General features: G+C 41.7%; 1 protein-coding gene across 6 annotated transcripts in view; it reads left to right on the forward strand.

Moving 5' to 3' along the window:
* LOC132407438 (DENN domain-containing protein 1A-like) overlaps positions 1-16213 on the forward strand; it is a 606259-nt gene that overhangs the window by 530610 nt on the left and 59436 nt on the right. For 4 of the 6 annotated variants that reach the window (XM_059993934.1, XM_059993938.1, XM_059993935.1 and 1 more), the window contains one exon: positions 10414-10473. The exons of the other annotated variants lie outside the window; for them this stretch is intronic. In XM_059993934.1, the coding sequence (XP_059849917.1) occupies positions 10414-10473 (60 nt within the window). The remainder of the gene's footprint in view (positions 1-10413; positions 10474-16213) is intronic. 6 annotated transcript variants of the gene reach the window in all.

The raw sequence follows: 16213 nt of genomic DNA on the forward strand, positions 1-16213 counted from the left end.
AGCAGTAAGGCTGATCAACACCTCTCCTGTGAACTCGCCCCAGTATATTCCAACTACCACGACTTGTATGTATATATTTGTATGTCTATGTATATACAGTAAGCTATCTTATGTACTTTTATTTGTTTCTTTTTATTATTGTATTTTTATCTTATTGTGTTTTTTGTGCTGAATCAGATCTGAAGTAACAATTATTTTGTTTGCCTTTACACTTATGTACAGCAAATTACATTAAGCAATCCTGAATTAAATTGAATAATTACTAGTCAAGGAAAATGTCATGACAGGCTCCATCGGGACAGATAGAGAACTTGTCTAGTGAGGCATTATGGATGGAACTGAGAAATAAGACAAGTATGACCATGTTAATTGAGCAATATTACAGACCACCCAACAGTCCTAGCAATATCGAAGAACAAATTTGTAAAGAGATTGCAGACTTTTGCAAGAAACATGAAGTTGTTATAGCAAGTGATTTTAACTTTCTATATACTGACTGGGAATCCCATACTGTAAAAAAGCTGGATGGGATAGAGTTTGTCAAATGTGTTCAGGAAAGTTTCCTCCATCATTACGTAGAAGTCCCAACGAGTGTGTGTGTGATTCTCGATCTGCCATCAGGGAATGAGACAGGGCAGGTGATAGCAGATTGTGTAGGGGAACACTTTGCATCCAGTGACCACAATGAACACAGTGCTGTTAGTTTCAAAGTAAATATGCAAAGAGGTAGATCTGGTCCGCTGGTTGAGATTATAAATTGGAGAAAGGCCAATTTTAAATGGTATCAGAAATGATCTGGGAAATATAGATTGGGACAAGCTGTTTACTGGCAAAGGTGCACTTGGAGGCCTTCAGTAACAAAATTTTGAGAGTTCAAGGCTTGTACGTGCCTGTCAGAATAAAAGGTATAGATGACAAGTACAGGGAACCTTGGTTTTAAAGAGACATTGAGACTCTGGCTAAGAGAGAAAAGGAGGTGCATGACAGGTACAGGCAAGTAGGAACAAATGAGGTGCTTATGGAGTACAAGAAATGCAAAAGAACACTTAAGAAAGAAATCAGGAAGGCTAAAAGAAGGCAAGAACTTGCTCTAGCAGACAAGGTGAAGGAGAATCCTAAGGGGTTCTAAAGGCACGTTGCAAGGCCTATAGAAAGTATTCACCCCCCTTGGAAGTTTTCACATTTTAATGTTTTGCAACTTTGAATCACAGTGGATATAATTTGGCTTTTTTGACACTAAGCAACAGGAAAGACTCTTTCATGACAAAGTGAAAACAAATTTCTGCAAATTAGTCTAAATTTATTACAATTATTAAACACAATTGATTGCTTAAGTATTCACCCCTTCGCGTCTGTATTTAGTGGGTGTGTCTTTCGCAGCAATTACAGCCTTGAGTCTGTGTGGATAGGTCTCTATCAGCTTTGCACATCTGGACATTGCAATTTTTCCCAATTCTTCTTTACAAAACTGCTTAAGCCAAGTCAGATTGAATGGAGATTATGAGTGAACAGCCCTTTTCAAGTGCAGCCACAAATTCTCAATTGGATTGAGGTTTGGACTTTGACTTGGTCATTTGAGGACATTAACTATATTTGTGTGTAGCTTTGGCTTTTGCTTGGGGTTATTTACTGGAAAACAAGTCTTCTCCTAAATTGCGGTTCTCTTGTAGACGGCATCAGGTTTTCCTCCAGAAATTCCCTGTATTTCGCTGAATTCATTTTACCCTCTACACAAGCCTTCCAGGGCCTGTTCCAGTGAAGCATCCCCACAGCAAGATGCAGCCACCACCACCATACTTCACAGTAGGGATGGTGTGTTTTTGATTTTGTGCAGTGTTTGGCTTATGCTAAACATAGCTTTTAGTGTGATGGCAAAAAAGCTCAATTTTGGTTTCATCAGACCATAGAACCTTCTCCCAGCTGATTTCAAAGTCTCCCACTTGCAAACTCTAGCCGAGATTTTTGTGACTATTTTTCAACAATGGCTTTCTTTTCGCCATTCTCTCATAAAGCTGCAAATGATGAAGCACTGGGGCAACAGTTGTTGTTCGTGCAGTCTCTCCCAACTCATCCATTGAAGTTTGTAACTCCTCCAGAATTGTCATAGGTTAATTGGTGGCTTCCTTCACTAGTCCCCTTCTTGCACAGTCACTCAGTTTTTGAGGACAGCCTGCCCTAGGCAGATTTACAGCTGCGCAATATTATTTCCATTTTTTGATGATTAACTTAACTGTACTCCAAGGGATATTCAATGACTTGAAAATTTTCTTTATCTATCTCTTCAATAACCTGTTTGCGGAGTTGCCTGGAGTGTTCTTTTGTCTTCATGGTGTAGTTTTTGCCCGGATACTGACTCACCAGCTGTTGGACATTCTAGATGCAGGTGTATTTCTATAATCAATTGAAACACCTTGACTGCACACAGGTGAACTCCTTTTAACTATTATGTGACTTCTAAAACCAATTGGTTGCACCAGTGGTGATTTGATGTGTCATATTAAAAGGAGTGAATACTTAAGCAATCAATTATTGTGTGTTTTATATTTGTAATTAATATATATCATTTTATAGAGATCTGTTTTCATTTGGAAACAAAAGAGTCTTTGTCCATTGATCAGTGTCAAAAAAGCCAAGTTAAATCCACTGTGATTCAGTGTTGTAAAACAATAAAACATGAAAACTTCCAAGGGAGATGAATACTGTAAGTTCAAGGAGGATGATTGCAAGGGACAAAACTGGTTCTGTGGAAGACCAGAATGGTAATCCATGTGTGGAGCCAAAACAGATGGGGGCAATCTAAAATACATTTTTTGTACCTGTGTTTACTTGGGAGACAGATACAGAGACTACAGATGTGAAGCAAAGTGGCATCAACTTCATGGACCTGTTCAGATTACAGAGAAGGAGGTGTTTAGTGTCCTGAGGCAAATCAGAGTGGATAAATCCCAAGGGCCTGAAAGAGTGTTCCTCAGACCCTACAGGAGGCAAGTGCAGAAATTGCCAGAACCCTAGCAGAGATATTTAAAACATCCTTAGTGACAGGAGAGGTACCAGAGGATTGGAGGATAGCCAATGTTGCTCTGCTGTTTAGAAAAGGCTCTAAACATAAACCAGGAAATTACAGGCCAGTGAGCCTGACATCAGCTGTGAGAAAGGTATTGGAAGGTATTCTAAGAGACTGGATACTTAAGTATTTAGATAGACATGGACTGACTAAGGATAGACATCATGGCTTCGTGTGTGGTAGGTCATGTCTAACCAATCTTAAGAGTTTTTCAAGGAAGTTATCAGGAAAGTGGATGTCATCTTCATGGAGTTTAGTAAGGCATTTGTCAAGGGCCCATGTGGAAGGATGGTAAAAAGGTTCAGTCGCTCAGCATTCAGGATGAGGTAGTAAATTGGATTAGACATTGGCTTTGTGGGAGAAGCCAGAGAGTGGTGGTAGAGGGTTGTCTCTGACTGGAGGCCTGTGGCTAGTGGTGTGCCGCAGGGATCAGTGCTGGGTCCATTGTTGTCATCTATATCAATAATCTGGATGAAACTGTGGTTAACTGGACACCAAGATTGGGGGTGTAGTTGACAGTAAGGAAGGGTATCATAGCTTGTGGAGACCCGACGCAGATTGGGGGACCGCTTCGTCGAGCACCTCTGCTCCATCCGCCACAACAGACAGGATCTCCCAGTTGCCATCCACTTCAACTCTGCTTCACATTCCCATTTGGAGATGTCCACACACGGCCTCCTCTACTGCCATGATGAGGCCAAACTCAGGTTGGAGGAGCAACACCTCATATACCATCTGGGTAGTCTCCAGCCCCTTGGTATGAACATTGAATTTTCCAACTTCCAGTACTTCCCTCCCTCTCCCTTCCCCTATCCCAGTTTCACTCTGCCTCCTCCTACAGCTGCCTATCACCTCTCTCATGATTCTGCCTTCTTCTACTACACATAGTGCTTTTCCCTTACATTCCTTCTTCACCTCTCCTGCCTATCTCCTCCCTGCTTTCCCTCCCCCACCCCTTGATCTTTCCTCTGATTGGTTTTTCACCTGGCACCTACCAGCCTTCTCCTTCCCACCCTCCCTCCACCTTCTTTATAGGGCCCCTGCCCCCTCCCTCTTCAGTCCTGATGAAGGGTCTCAGCCCAAAACGTTGACTGCTCATTTCCACGGATGCTGCCCAACCTGCTGAGTTCCTCCAGCTTGTTGTACGTGATAGTTTGCAGAGGGATCTGCATCAGCTGGAAAAATAGGCTGAAAAATAGCAAATGGAATTTAATGCAGACAATTGTAAGGTTTTGCTCTTCAGTAGGACCAACCAGGGTCAGTCTTACACATTGAACGTAGGGCACCATGGAGTGTGGTAGAACAAAGGGATCTCAGAATACAGGGGCATAATTCAATGAAAGTGGCTTCACAGGTTCATAGGGTCGTAATGAAAGCTTTTGTTTGGCACATTGGCCTTCATAAATCAATATCTTGAGTGTAGAATAAGGGATGTTATGTTAAAGTTGTATAAGATGTTGGTGAGGCCTAATTTGGAGTATTGTGTGCAGTTTTGGTCACCTACCTACCTACAGGAAAGATGTAAATAAGGTTGAAAGTGTGCAGAGAAAATTTACAAGGATATTGCTTGGTCTAGAGGACCTGATTTATAAGGAAATATTGAATAGGTTAGTACTATATTTTTTAGAATGAAGGTTGAGAGGAGATTTGAGTAGTAGAGATAGGGTAAATGTAAACAAGCTTTTTCCAGGTTGGGTGGGACTACAATTAGAGTCATGGGTAAAGGGTGAAAGGCGAAAAGTTTAAGGGTTACATGAGGGGAAACTTATTCATTCAGAAGGTCATGAGAGTGTGGAATGAGCTGCCAGTACATGTGTTGCATGCTTGACTTCAACATTTCAGAGAAGTTTGGATAGGTACATGGGTAGTAGGAATATAGAGGGCTATGGTCCTGGTGCAGGTTGATACAAGTTGGCAGTTTGAGTGGTTTTGGCATGGACTAGATGGGCCAAAAGGCCTGTTTCCGTACTGTTCTTCTCTATGACACTATGAATGTGTCAATAAGCTTCAACAGCACTACATCAAAAAGAAATCAATTACTAGCTTTGGAGAACTGTCGAAGTTCTGCAGTAACAGGATACCTGCCAAGATATGCTGCTGCACATTTAGGCTTTAAAATATTTTGCAAAATGACATGACAAATGCTTAAAGTGATAAGTCACAATGCATCAGGACACTGGGAACCTGAGGAACTGTTGTAAAGGATCTTCACATTTCAAAGACGTTTGTCCACAAGTCTCTGCAAAGGATTATGAGGACTGCTGAGAAGATCATCAGGGTCTCTCACCAATCTGAGACATTTATCAGGAGCACTGCATATGCAGGCCCTTAGCATTGTCAGTGATCCCTCCCAGCCATCCAACAATCTCCTTGATCCCTTACGATCAGACAGGAGGTACCATAGCATTAGAACAAGGACTGTTAGGATGGGAAACAGCTTCTTCACCGAGACCGTGAGACCACTGAACTCCCTGTCACCACCCAGTGCTCATTATGTATGAAGAACCAGTGACATTATACTGTTTACCTTTTTAGCCTTATGCTAAATGTCATATGGAATATATTTTATTATTTGTTAATTTTTTTGTGATAATATTGCTTTATGTGTTATACGTGTGAGTCATATGTACTGTGTTGTGTACCTTTGGAAGATGAAGGCTTCGTTTGTCGGTATAAGTGTATGTTGTTGAATGACAATAAACTTGAACTTGAACGTGTACCTCCTTAACCAGTCAGCTCGATTACCTGCAAGACTGACTACACAAGCACCAAGTAAAATCTAAATCAGAGTCACAAACAAGAAAAATCTGCAGAAGCTGGAAATCCAAGCAACACCTGCAAAATGCTGGAGGAACTCAGCAGGCCAGGCAGCATCTGTGGAAAAAAGCATGGTCTAATTCAGAGTGTATGGATTCAATGGAGAGGCAAGAAATTGCAGATGTTGGAATCTGGAGTGCCCCTGTCCCACCCAACTTGGGCCATAACGGTCTTTGTCAGACACAGTGGAAAACCAATCATCGATGACATGGCAAAGAAAAGGAAAATAAACATCAGGATTAACAATGCACAAAATTTGCTGCAGGAACTCAGCAGGTCAGCAGGTACTATGGAAATGAATAGCCAGTCCTTTCCTATCCTATCCTGATGAAAGGTCTCTGCCTGAAAAGTAGACTGTTTATTCATTTCCATAGATGCTGCCTGACCTGCTGAGTTCCTCCAGCATTTTATGTGTGTGGATTTCCATCATCTGCAGAACCTCTTGCATTTTTTAACAGCATCAGTTAATTATTGAAATAAATCGGATGCACCTCACCATTGAACTGTAAGGTCTTGTATCCACTCAAATGTGATAACTTCTGAAAGGAAGAACTAGTTGACAGGGAGGCCTTTCCAATGGAGAGAGAAGTTACCTGGTAACTTGAATTCAGCAACCCTGCTGAGGACCAGTTTACAGAAATCATACTGTGAAGAGAGAGTCTTGTACCCGGGAGACAGACCTCAAGAACAAACATAAAGGAACTCAGCAAAACAAACAGAATGCTGGAGGACCTTCATCAGGGTCTCGGCCTGAAATGTCGACTGTTCTTTCCCGTCCATAGTTGCTGCCTGACCTGATGAGTTCCTCCAGCATTTTGTGTGTGTTGCTCTGGATTTCGAGCATCTGCTAAATCTCTTGTGCTTATGAAGTAATTGAAAGATGTAACAAAGGAAATCATTGTCCTAAACATCACTTTTTATACTACTGCTTCCTAAAATGATATTATTTTGATTCATTGTTATAGTGATGATGAAAGTCTGTGAAACTGCAAAAATCTACAATGATTTCTTTGTTATTTTGCCTGCCAAAACTAAGGCATATCACTGGATGTTGTGTGAGCATTCAAATTGAAAAGGCTAAAGTGTAAGACACAAGAATATAATGCTGAGGCTCATAATACTCCAAGTCAGACCCCACTTGGAGTATTGTGAGCAGTTTGGGGCCCCTTATCTAAGAAAGGATGTGCTGGCATTGGAGAAATCCAGGAGAGTGATTCCGGGAGTGACACGATTAACACATGAGGAGCTTTGGGTGGCTCTGAACTCCTGTACTCCTGTACTCACTGGAGTTTAGATGAGTGGGGTTTCATTGAAACCTTTCAGATGTTTAAAAGGCTAGATAGAGTGGATGTGGAGATGATATTTCTTATCGTGGGAGTGTCTAGGACCAGAGGATACAGCCTCAGAATAGAAAAATGTCCCTCTAGAACAGAGGTGAAGAGGAATTTCTTTAGTCAGTGGGTGGTGAAACTGTGGAATTCATTGCCACTGACAACTGGAAACCAAGTGATTGGGTGTATTTAAAGCAGAGGTTGCTAGGTCCTTGATTAGGCAGGATGTCAAAGGTTATGGGGAGAAGGAAGGAGAATAGTTTGAGACTTATAGTAAGTGTTGGAGTGGCAGAGCTGACTCAAAGGGCCGAACAGCCTAATACTGCTCCAGTGTCTTATGGTCTTTTATGTGGAATGGTTTATTAACTCCAGATCTACATTTTCTTGGCTGTTGTGTGATAAAATAAAGACCAGGGCAGACCTGTGACTTAGAGCAGAATTAAATTTTCATTGTTGCAGAGATTTGGATGATCTGTAGTGCAGACTTGTCTTTTAATCTGACACACTTCACTAAGTACCCCTGCTGTTAGGGCAGTAGAGCTGCTATTAACACAATTGCAGTGACTGTGACACACAGACTGAAGCACTCACTGATAAATCCTTTCAAGATTCAGTAAAAATTGACATTTTTTTAACTTCAGGTTTTATTGGTAAGCAGCTCAATGTAACAACTAATTAATGTTGCTTAACGCAACCGGCACTGTATCATTTATATTTAAATGATTCTTCACATATTTATAATGCTGAATATAAGAATTGTAGAATTGTTAGTCATTTATGTGAAGGCATGAGGCAAAAAAATTATTAGCATTTTTATGTCCAAAATATTTAGTTTCATCTTCCACAGATTTTATTGACTCCAGGTGCAATTCATTCAACCAATCAAAATCAGAATCAGAAACAGGTTTATTATCACTGAGATACTGTATGTCATGAAAATGTGTTGTTTTGTGGCAGCAGTATAACGCAAAACATAAAAAATTACTATAAGTTACAATGAGAAATGTTAAAAAAGTAAATAAGCAGTGCAAAAAGAGAGCAAAATAAAATGTAATAATCTCTAGTGAAGATAGTTAGCAACTGTTGCAATACTTGCCGGTAAGTGTTGGATGGGAGGGGGGTATGGAGGGCTATGTTCCAGGTGCAGGTTGATGGGATTAATAGTTTGGTATGGACTAGATGGGCCAAAGGGCCTGTTTCTGTACTGTAGTATAGGTGGTAGCTATGTGCCTGAGTTTACCTTGGCAAACTCTTATAGATCTGCTTATGGTGACATCTGAAGTGTGCTTATGTGTTACATAGACTATTTGTCAGTCATGGGTGCAGAGCCAACTTACCTCTATTTGTGATGACTTTGACTGAAGCATTGGTGTTGGTCTACCTCTTGAGAGAGGTCCCTATCATTTGATCTGAACTTCTAAATCACATTTTAGAACAGGGCTGTATCAACATTTGGATCTAAAGTCATAGTCAGCCTTTGTCCCAGAGTGTTCAGCTATTGCCGACACAACAGTCTGGCTAAAATTTTCTGAAGAGACTTACTGATCGAAGGAAAAAAAAGGACCCCTTATCTAAGAAAAGATATGCTGGCATTGCAGAGGGTTCAGAGGAGATTCACAGGCATGATTCTGGGAATGAAACGAATGAGGTATGAGGAGTGTTTGATGGCTCTGGCCCTGTATTCACTGGAGTTTAGAAGAATGGTGGATCTCATTGGAACCTGTTGAATGTTGAAAGGCCTACTTGGTGTTGATATGGAGAGAAAGTTTCCTAATCATGGGGGAATCCAGGATCAGAGAGCATAGCCTCAGAATAGAGGGACATCCATCTAGAACTGAGATAATGAGGAATTTCTTTAGATGGAGAGTAGGGAATCTGTGGAATATATTGCCACAGACAGCTGTGGAGACCAAGTCATTGGGTAAATTTGTACACTGAATCAAAATTCAAAGCATAAGTTAATAGGTGCTTGATTAGTAAGGGCATCAAAGGTTATGGGGAGAAGGCAGGAGAATGGGGTTAAGAGGAATAATAAATCAGCCAGGAATGGTAGAGCAGATTCGATGGGCTGTATTTCTAATTCTACCTGTGGTCAGTGCTGATTCACATTATGTTAAAATTGTGGAGGGTGATTTTGCTTGATTAAATCATCAGGTAACTTTGGGCAGTATCAGTGCATTTAACATGGGGACTCCCTAGCATCTGCATACATCATGGGTACAATGAATACTACCTCATCAGATGACAGGAGGGAAGAAGCTGTTATGCTGAAGAACCAATGCAAAGCATAATAAAATTCCAAGTTGGATATTTCACCTTTTGGTCAAACCAGCAAGGTCTGGTGCATTGAGCTGTCCTTGTGTGAAGACTGGATGTCTGATTCAGATTTATTTATCAGGCATACATTGAATCATAGGATGAAATCCATCACTTGTGTTACAACCAACACAACCAAAGATGTTGTTCTCCACACATCCCGACACCAACATAGCAGGCCCACAATGTTCAGCAGAACCACACAAACAGCCGCATTGACATCATCAAGAAAACAGAGCAAGACAACAACAGCAGAACAAGCTCTTTTTCCAAACTCACACACACAGATAGAGTTCTAACCCCAGGACAGGCCACCGCCAGGCCTCCAGTCCTTGACTCCAGACTCTGACACACAGTCTAACTGTGTAATGTTCAGATCAGTATGTGAAATAGATAAGCAATCCAAATAAATTCAATTTGGAGAAGTTTTGAGCTTCTTGCTCACAGAACTAAATGGATTTTAATCATGATGTCTGCAAGAATTACTTAATTTGATAAGCACTGTACTCTTAATTTGAATAAAAATAATAGTGTTCTGCAGTTTTACATGGAAGTGCTACGTCTCACAAAATGATGTATATGTATGTAAGAGTTCTCCACTCTGCCTGTTTGCCTCTTTGTTCCATGCTCTCTAATTATAGATAATGCCCTTCTAAAAATTGGTACAAGATAAATTATTTAAAAAAATGTAAGAGTTTGTTTTAGCTGAAGCCTATTGTGTCAGATCAAGTGTTTCATATCAGTACATGGATCCAGGATAATGATCTCCCAATATGTGTAAGTTTCAAGTCGGTGTTTTATTAGAAGCTGCACTCTGTTATTTTTTACTGTAAATTGATTTGAAGGGTACATGGTTGTGATGTTTGAGTTTCCACTTTGATACAGCCAGAGAAAATCCCTCCACCTCGGCCGCCTCCTCCAAAGATAAACTGTACTCCTCCACCCGTGAGTAGAACTGAAGTTACATCCTTCCTTACTTATTCTAACACTGCCTACGTCGCTTTGCTAATTTCACTCACCCTTCTCTTCAATTTGTGTGCCAAGGGATTGTAACTTTACTCACCTTTCAGAACAGGTGTAACACTCTCCATTGAATTTCTAATTCTACCTGTGGCCGGTGCTGATTCACATTATGATAAAACTGTGGAGGGTATTTTGCTTGATTAAATCATCAGAGAACTCTGGGCAGTGTCAGTGCATCTGACATTGGGACTCCCTAACATCTGGATACAAGGCTCTAACCTCAAATGCATGCACGGATGTGGCAGTTTGTGTTTGTACACAGGAAACATGCATGTTGTACATGCTCAGAGGTCGTCTAACCTTTTAATTGGACTAATTACATATTTATAATGTAATCTACAATATTCATAAGGTGTGCAGAGTTCTTATATGCCTCTCTGTGTGGTGCTGTGTGCATGTGGTACATTAGAAAGAGTATTTTGTGATAATGCTTTTGGGACGTTTTCGATGATGTTTGACATTTTTCAAGAGCTGGCATGGACCTCTGCAATGTTATCATCATATCAGTGATGAAATTCAATTTTATTGTCATCTGACTGTACATATATACAACCAAACGAAACAACGTTCATCCAGATCACAGTATGCCCCCAAAACATGTATCACACACAGCACATAAAACAAAATATTACCATAAATAAGTTAAAATAGAATTCAAGAATTCACTTAGTGCGCAGCACAGGTAAATCGTAAACATCATAATGAACAGAACAATTCCCAGAGACAAGACCTCGCTGGTGGCAGGGCAGTCACTGGCCTCATCACTGCTTATCAAATTGTGCTTCAGCTCTACCATAAAGAAATAGCTTGTGATGAGGTATTGTTACCAATCAAACACAATGATCCCTCACAGAATAAGAGACAGATTCATTTTTTGCACGTGTACATTGAATATGTCATTTACAGTAATACCCAACAGACCTCGGGACGTGTGCGGGACACCCCATAAGTGCCACCAACATAGCATGCTCACAATGCCTGGCAGAACAACACAGAACACAAAAAGCAACAAAACAAGCCCTTTCATCCCTCCCACCCACCCATCTACGCACACAAACAGTCCTCCAACTTCAGGACAGGCCTCCAGAATCCGGGCTTCAGATTTGGGCTTTGATTCTGGACTTCAAATTGACTTCCAGGCTTCGGCATTGACACCCTCCACCCCCCCCCCCACACCCCCCAATCCCCTGAGGACAAACCAATGACAGACCCGAATGGTAAACTCAAATTCTGGGCATGCCAACTGACCAACAGATTATGATTCCCAAAATATTCCCTTGTCTCAGAGACACGGAGCCAAGGTCTCCTGCTTTGAGATGGGAAGGTGATGAAGTACAGAGCAGAGTGATCAGTACTTGTGACAGGGAGCAGGTCGCCTGTCAAGTCTATCGACTGTGGGATGGTGCACGGCACAGTACAGTTTAACATAGAGCAGTAAAGCACTGTACAGGCCCTTCAGCCCATAATGTTGTGCTGACATTTAACCTACTCTAAGATCAATCTAACCTTCCCTCCTACATAACCCTCCATTTTACTACCATCCACGTGCCTATGTAAGAGTCTCTTAAACGTCCCTGATGTATCTGCATCTACCACCATCTTTGGCAGTGCATTCCATGCAGCCACCACTCTCTGTGTTAAAAAAAACTTACCTCTGATACTCTTCTCCAGTCATCTTTAACATTTTGCCTTTTCACTGTGGAAAAATGTCTCTGCCCCTTATCTTCTTGTACATCTCTATCAAGTCTCCTCTCATCCTCCTTCGGTCCAAAGAGAAAAGCCCTTGCTCACTCAACCTTTCCTCATAAGACATGTTCTGTAATCCAGGCAGCGTCCTGGTAAATCTCCACTGCACCCTCTCTAAAGCTCCCACATCCTTCCTATAATGAGGGGACCAGAACTGAACACAATAGTCCAAGTATTAAGAAAGCAGAAAATACTTGACTCCAAAGACTAAGAAATAAGCCTAATAAGCCTGCTGATGGACACACCAAACACAATTGCTGTTCTGCTCTTCAAATTTTAGCCACAGCAGGTAAGTTTAAACAAAGACCACGGAAGTTTTCTTATTCATTAATGGGAAATGAGTATTGCAGGCACAGTATTATGTTTATTTACTTTTGGGAAATTGATGATGGTCTGGCCGTTCAAACCACTGCAAACCCATTCAATTATAGCTCTTATTGAGACATTTTTTTATTTGCACATTTTCTCTTCTTTTGCACATTGGTTGTTTGACAGTCTTTGTTTACATATAGGACTTAAAAGTTATTTTTACTTCTTTATTTTCCTGTGAATATCTGCAAAAAAATGAATCTCAGGGTAGTATGGCTATTGCCCGTCATATCCAACAATGACAGGAGACTTGTGCAGGAGAGTTTTTAAAATAGAAAAGTCGGTGCGCTGGAATAGTTCCGCTCTCTTGACCTCGCAGGTCCGGGTCCAGTGGTACGAGTGGTCATCGCAACTGGAGTCTTCCTTGGCTGTAGTGGATGACCTTGACGTCTTCTGTGCCTTGCTATGCCCTTTGCTCTCTACAAAGTGTTACAGAACCACCTTCCTGGCCACTGGATCTCACTGTAGATTTCATCCACCCTGTCTGCCAGAACTAACTTCACATGCTAGGTCCCTATCTCACTGGGGTATGAGGCCCGCCGGCTACCCTCACCTGGTTTAGAACACCCTTCGAGCTCTATACCGGAATGAGGCCACTGTCACGTGAAAACAGCTACTTGGAGCCACAGGTGCAAGCCAAGTGTCCAGTTGGGAACCGAAGGCGAGTGAGTTCTCCCAGAATGTGCACAACTAGCTGCCCCTATCTGGACAGCCCAAACACCCCTCAAGGTGGTATATGGTCACAAATACCTACATACTTTGATAATAAATTTACTTTGAACTTTTCAGTGGCCTAACAGATCACGATCAAAGTATATGCCACACTGAAACATGAGGCTGCAGACACTCTGGCTCCTCCTGTACCCTTCACCTCTTAATACCAGATATCTCTCCAATCTTAAGGCCAGATGAAGAGCTGACCATTTCCCTTCACTGCCTGACCCGCTGGATTCCTCCAGCAGTTTGTCTTTTGCCAAAAGCTACATCCTGTGCATCAGGTGTTACATAGGCCTGACCTAGTAAAGCTTGTCCCTTAACAGACATTAGTAAACATAATAGATTCATGATGATACAATAATTAGATATCTAATTACCCCAACCTTTGATTCACATTTTATTCAATTAACAGAGTTTTAATTTAACTCATGTTTCCAGATTTCAGGGCCATTCATATAAACCACTATGTTTTAGACTAGAACTAAAAGTCATAAGCATAGGGTGAAAGGTGAACTATTTAAGGGGAACCTGAGGGAGAACTTTTTCACTCAGATGGTGGTGCAAGTATGGAACGAGCTGCTAGTAGAAATGGTGGATGTGGATTCAACTGCAACATTTCAGAGAAGTTTGGATAAGTACATGGATGGGAGAGGTATGAAGGGCCATAATTCAGATGGGACTAGACAGAAAAGCAGTTTGGCATGGACTGGGTAAGGTGAAGGGCCTGTTTCTGTGCTGTGGTGCTGTATGATACTCTACCCAGAATAATGTATTTTTAACCACAAACACATTTCGGCTGGAAACGTCGACTGTATTCTTTTCCTTGATGCTGCCTGGCCTGCTGAGTTCCTCCGGCATTTTGTGTGTGTTGCTTTAATGTATTTTTAAAGCATTTTATTCTTTGATTCTAATTTCTCGGGTACAAAAATCTAGAACTCGCTGTTGCTAAGATATCAGTCCTTAATTTATTGAGTATTTCCAAATGCTCAGTGGAAAAAAAAGCAGTATTTATTTATTTAGAGATACAGCATGGTTACAGGCCCTTCCAGCCCAAATGGGCCCATGTCATCTCAACTCCTTACAGACAACAGGGGAATTGAACCCTGGTCGTTGGCACTGGCACTGAAATTTTTGTAGTCCATCAAGTCCAACAGTGACAGGAGACCTGTATGAGAGAGTTTTTAAAGCAGAAAAGCCATAGTGCTGGGACAGTTCCACTTTCTCGACCAGGCCAGTGGTACGAGTAGCCATCACAAACTGGTGACTTCCTTGGTTGCAGTGGACGACCAGGACTTCTTCTGTGTCTCATCATGCCTTTCACTCTCCACAAAATATGGCAGAACCGCCTTGCTGGCCATTGGATCTCACTGTTGATCTCATGCATCCAATATGCCACAGTTGACTTCACGTGCTAGGACAGGCAATTCCCTATCTCACTGGGGTATGAATCCTGCTGGCTACCCTCACCTGGTTTAGCCCACCTTTCAAAGCATGGTACCGGGATGTGGCTGCTGTTGTGTGACTTGCAACCACAGGTGAGAGCTGAGTATCCAGTGGGGAACAAAAGTAAGAGAGCTGCCCTGGAATAGACACAATAAGCCCTTCACCAGAGGTGTTACCCCTTCCTGGAAACCCCAGACACCCTGTAACATTAACTACTATACTACTCTAATCCCAGTATAATCTCAAATGAAACCAAAGAATAAGATGGACAACTATGTCAATATTGCATCAGCATTTTCAGTATTAGTTTTATTTTGATTTGGTAACTCTCTCTACCTTTGAGAATCATAAAGGAGTGTGTAATGCTCAGAAAGCAGTGAGCAGAATTTCTACCAGGCCATTAGCTGTAGCAATAGGGGACCAAGGAGATTAGCTGTCTGGGATGGGTCCACGGTTGACCCTCTGCCCTGGACTCAGCAGTTCTCTCTTAATCCAAAGTACCAGAAAGACAGCTCCACTAATATTCCCTGAAACCTGCTTTGAAAGAAAATGCACAGCCAAAATAACGTCAATTAAATGAAACAGAAATGAGTGAACTCCTGTCCCTGGTATACGAGGCTTCATTTGCACTGGATTTTACTGTTGGCTCAGCTCCCTTAGTTGGTTTTGTGCTCTCCATATTCCACTGATTCCATTCGGCCCAGTTCGGTCAGAGGAAGTCTGTGATCATCGTTCCATATACAGTGGATTCTGGTTAATTGGGACTCATCAGGACCAATGCAATTTGGCCCAATTAAGTGGCTGCACCAATTAGCCAAAGTTTCATGGAAATAGTTAAAAATGTCTAAAAAAGGCCAACTACCATTTAACTGAGTAACATTTTACGTATTTAAATGAAATACAGAATGAATTTGAACACTAACATTACTACTACAGTACCATAAAACTATGGTTCCAAATAGTTATCAGTGGAGGAATTCATTCAGTGTACACTGCTGTGTCTTTTGGTTGACTGTTCATTCGTTTGGTATACGCTGTGTTGAATGACGTGGGCAATCATGGTCTTTCCATTGACCGTGATTGTTCTTGGCAAATTTTCTGCAGTAGTGGTTTGCCATTGCCTTCTTCTGGGCAGTGTTTCCTAAGTTTGTAGGCAAAATGCATCAAGCTTGTCATTGTGTTGAGTGTTGCAGGTTCAACAGGGACTTCATACACTCCACATAGCCAGGACTTGTGATCTGCACCAGCTGCTCATACGACCATCCACCACCTGATTACATGGCTTCATGTGACCCTGATCAGTGGGGGCTGGGGTGGCTAAAGGCTGATTTATACTTGTGAGTACGGGCTACGCCGCAGCCTACGCCGTAACCCTGATTTTCACTTC

The sequence above is a fragment of the Hypanus sabinus genome, chromosome 18, assembly GCF_030144855.1.
Source record: "Hypanus sabinus isolate sHypSab1 chromosome 18, sHypSab1.hap1, whole genome shotgun sequence".
In the NCBI taxonomy this organism is placed as follows: domain Eukaryota; kingdom Metazoa; phylum Chordata; class Chondrichthyes; order Myliobatiformes; family Dasyatidae; genus Hypanus; species Hypanus sabinus.